This window comes from Morone saxatilis, unplaced genomic scaffold (genome assembly GCF_004916995.1).
Source record: "Morone saxatilis isolate NCDOM2014 unplaced genomic scaffold, NCSU_SB_2.0 Contig14, whole genome shotgun sequence".
Taxonomy (NCBI): domain Eukaryota; kingdom Metazoa; phylum Chordata; class Actinopteri; family Moronidae; genus Morone; species Morone saxatilis.
This window is the reverse complement of record NW_023339696.1, coordinates 1,257,231-1,261,235: the sequence shown is the minus strand read 5'-3', so window position 1 is coordinate 1,261,235 and position 4,005 is coordinate 1,257,231. Positions and strand designations below refer to the sequence as shown.

Here is a 4,005-nt window from a genome sequence, read left to right as displayed (position 1 = left end):
TCCATTTTGTGCCTGCATCTCACAATCACGATCTCCTATCGTAAAAAAAACTGTAGTCATCACACACCAGATAAAGAAACGTCATTATTTTATCAAATAAAATGTGTGTCATATGTTACATGCATGTTACATCCTGCCATTCCTCTATATTTTGCCAAACCTCAATAGCAGTGGCTACTGGTCTCGAGTCTTCCTGGCTAAGCTATCTATGGATTCCAAATCCAAAAAGAGAAGTCTCAGAGGACAGATGTATGTGGACAGATTCTTTCACTTTGACCACCAAGGCTGCTGTTGAGAAATTTGTGTTCCGTCTCCAGACAGATTTTTCTCCCTTTTTTTTGGCCAGTGAAGGTTGCTGACCCCTGCCACAGACTAAAGGATTAATCGGTTTATAGAAAAAATAGAAAAAAGAATCGCCTATTTAGTGATTGGTGAAAATAATCATTTGTTGCAATCCCGCTCTTGACTGCCAACAGAACATATTTTGGATCATAATCCAAAAAAGTAAAATTAGTGGCATTACAACCAATGATTAGCTGCATGCTCAGAACAGAGGGCAGCAGTTTCACTAAGAACACCAATGGTTTGAACAAGTTAGTTAGTAATTGTTTCAAGCTCTGGCTTTTGTCACTGTGACCTATGATCAGAAACAGCTGATTTCCCTTCTCTTCTCTAATGTAGTCTAGATTGATCATTTCATTTTTGAAAACCAATAGTGCAGCAACTAATAATTATATTTATGACATTTATATACATGATTAATGGATTAGTTGTTAAATGAGTAAATGGTGGAAATGGCCTTTACAAGTGTAGGTGATGTCTTCAGTTTTCTTGTTTTGTCCAACCAACAGTCCAAAACCCACGGTAATATAAAAGAGAATCTGAAACCAACGAAACTCTTGGTCAACTAATCGATTAATCAGCATCGGTCATTTCAGCAATAAAAGCAATGGGTTGCATTTGACAGGATTACAGAAGCTAAAATGTCTGTTTCTGTTTCATGTCATTAAAAATAGCATACTTTGCTGGTTGCACATCAGACTGTGGAAAAGGTTTGAAGAGAAAGCTCTGGGTTCTGGTGACTCACCCTGTGTGTCTGTTATCCGTGATTGATCATTGAAAATGATTCATCACAAATATAAACGATCGATCTGTCTGTCTCTGCGTGTGATTCAGGGGGTGAATGTCAGACAGCTCCAGGATGCTGCAGTCCTCATCCCTGCTAACCTGCTGTTCACCAGGGGGCATCTGATTTACCAAACATGATGAAGACTGAGCCTCCATCGGCCTCGGGGGGCAATGGGACCTCTGGTGGCAGCAGTGGGGGAAGCGGGAGCTCGAACCTGCGGAGTCCATCGCCCCACCGCAATGCCTATGAGGCGGGGCTGGCGGCGCTCAAAAAAGCCACTGACCACCTCAACAATGCTGCCAACGGAGGCTCTGACCCTGCCGCAAAGCCCGCTCCTCTGCCCCGCCCAACCGGTAGGGGCCGGAAATATGGATCAAATGTTCACCGCATCAAGAACATGTTCATGCAGATGCAGTCTCCTGGCGATGAGGAGGATGGAGCCAAAATTATTGGTAATTCACCTCACTAGTTAGAGTTTTGTTAAACCATTTAAAGCTGCAGTAGGTAACTTTTATATATATAAAAAAAACATTTTGTCATATTGCTCAGATTTTCACTGTGTCCTGGCATTTGCAAGAATCCAACGGGCCTAAACAAAAACAACCAAGAAGACTAGAAGGAGCCAGAGGAACCTGATTGCTGAGATCTGAGAACATGGCAAAATCACAAACCCGAAATCCCAACAGGGAAAGAAACAAGCAGTGTTAGATATTTAAACCACTTAATTCTTTCAAATAATTTTGGCAAACCTTTGGGTTTATTGAAAACCTGCCTGATCATTTGACTGCTGGTCATTGCTGTCAGTGTTCTCAGATCTCAGCAGTTTTGTACAATGGACAGTACAATATTAGCATAACCATTGATGGTCAAAACCCATGCCAATAAGAATTTTTCCCCCTTATTTGCAGGTAAAGAGCAGGCTGTGAAACTGTCCCTGCCGAGGGCATCCAGCCTCAATGAGAACGTCGACCACAGCGCCCTGCTCAAACTTGGGGCCACAGTCTCCGAGAGGGTCAACCGTTTCGACACTAAACCCGGTGGGGAGGGTGGAGGCTCCTCTGTGGGCTTCTCCAAGCTCCAGGAGACCAGGAGGATCTTTGAACAGCGGACTCTGCAGGTCTTAAGGCTCTTTGTTGTACTTACATGTGTGTCTGATTCTGATTCAAGACCATCTGACTGACTATTATCTCCTCCAGGAGAAGCAAGCTGCCACCAACCGGATCTTGCTGAAGAAGGAGCGGGCATCAGGCTTCCAGGACAGTCGTCTAGATGTTGTGGCTCGCTTTAATGGCTCCACTGAGGCTTTGGACCGGCTGGATGATCCCCCCATTCCTGCTCCCGCTCCCACTCCTGCTCCCGCTATTGTTCCCGCTGCCGCAGCTTCAGTCAGGCCTGGTGAAGCTGTCAGCCCCACGGTGAGCCAGCTCAGTGCTGTGTTTGAGAAGGGTGAACCGCAAAACAATCTCTACCTCCCCCAACGTCGGTCAGGCCCTGCCCTAGCACCAAAGCCCAAACCTCCGGCCAGAGCGGAGGCTGGTGGAAGGAAGGTAAGATGAATTTGCTTTTAAACAAAGAAACCACAAACTGCGGTAGAAATGAAAGAAGCTGTTGAAGGAAAGGTTAGGTGATCTATCCATGTCTGTCTTTCTCAGGCCAAAGTGCTACCTCCCGGTAAGGAGGACCGTGAGGAGGTGGCAGCAGGAGTTGTGAGCACCCAGGCATCAGAGCTACCAGAGACAGGTTCTCTACAGAGGAGCATAGGAGGAGCCAGCGAGGAGAAGGAGGGGTCAGGACAGTCAGGAGACCAGCTCTCCAACTCCTCCCACTCCTCATTGTCCTCAGTGGCTGTCACTTCCTCCTCTTCCTCTTCGGAGGTCAAACCAGAGTCGGAGGCCCAGCCAACAGTAACTGAAGCCAGGGGCTCAAGTACAGCGGCCCCAGAGCGGGGGCCACAAGATGATAAACAGGACGGCTCCACCGGGGGGTCTGAGGCTGGAGCCAGGCTGGTGCAGGCTGATGTTCACGCCTCGCTGGAAAATGGAGAAAAAGAGCCTCCAGGTTCCTCCCCCTCCTCAGACGAGAAAGAAGCAGACTCCGAGAGGAGAGAAGAAGTCACATGCGCGATACGGAGGACGGGACATGAGGAGAGATGGGAAGGAGACATTCGGCCGTAATGGTGGACTTTGACATGATGAGACTTGGCTCGAGGAAGGATGATTATTCAGAGGGGGATCTGGTAGATATCAGTGCATACAGCGGGATTGGGGAGGAGGACTCTGGGGGCAGCCAGCTAGACGATGAGGAGGATGAAGAAGATGAGGAGGTGTATCAGCCAGAAAGCAGCTGCTCCGAGATCCCAGGCCTCCCTGAGGAAGAGGAGCCTCCGCCACCCAATAGGAAGATTTGTTTCAGTACTGGGCCAATAAAGGTGAGTGAATCAAATATATCAGAAGTGATATCAAATGTTTGGCCCCAACCTGTTGTGTAACAAATACTGCATTTGTAGGTTTGGAGGTTTCCCAGTTGATGTCAGTACTGTCAGTTTTATTGGAGCCAGTAATAAGCGCCCGTAACTCCTTGAGGCACTTCCTCTTTGGCTTCAGCATTTAGTCATGGTGGTTACCAATGGAGTGCTACTTCATTCAAACTGAAGGTCCAGTTGTAATCCTTTGATGAGTGATACAGCAAAACTACATTTCATTCAAATCATGTTGTAGAGCTAGCTGGACAAAGACAATGATTATTTTACCGTAGTTTTTTTTTTTAGCTTTAGTTGTTTTTATTCATATTTTGAGGGCTGCAGTTGGTAATTATATAATAAAATGTGAGGAAAAAAGAAGCTGAATGAATATGGCGAAGGCCATCAAAGTGTGTGT

The 4,005-nt window shown here is 46.5% G+C and overlaps 1 protein-coding gene across 1 annotated transcript in view; it reads left to right on the top strand.

Annotated features, from left to right (window-relative positions):
• Nucleotides 1–3,235, top strand: part of LOC118322525 (neurabin-2-like) — a gene marked incomplete at its 3' end in the record, with an annotated part of 9,536 nt that extends 6,301 nt beyond the window's left edge. The window contains 4 exon segments of the mRNA XM_035654229.1: nt 1,177–1,581; nt 2,038–2,246; nt 2,326–2,676; nt 2,782–3,235. Coding sequence (XP_035510122.1) covers nt 1,263–1,581; nt 2,038–2,246; nt 2,326–2,676; nt 2,782–3,235 — 1,333 coding nt within the window.
• Between the last annotated feature and the right edge of the window lie 770 nt (nt 3,236–4,005).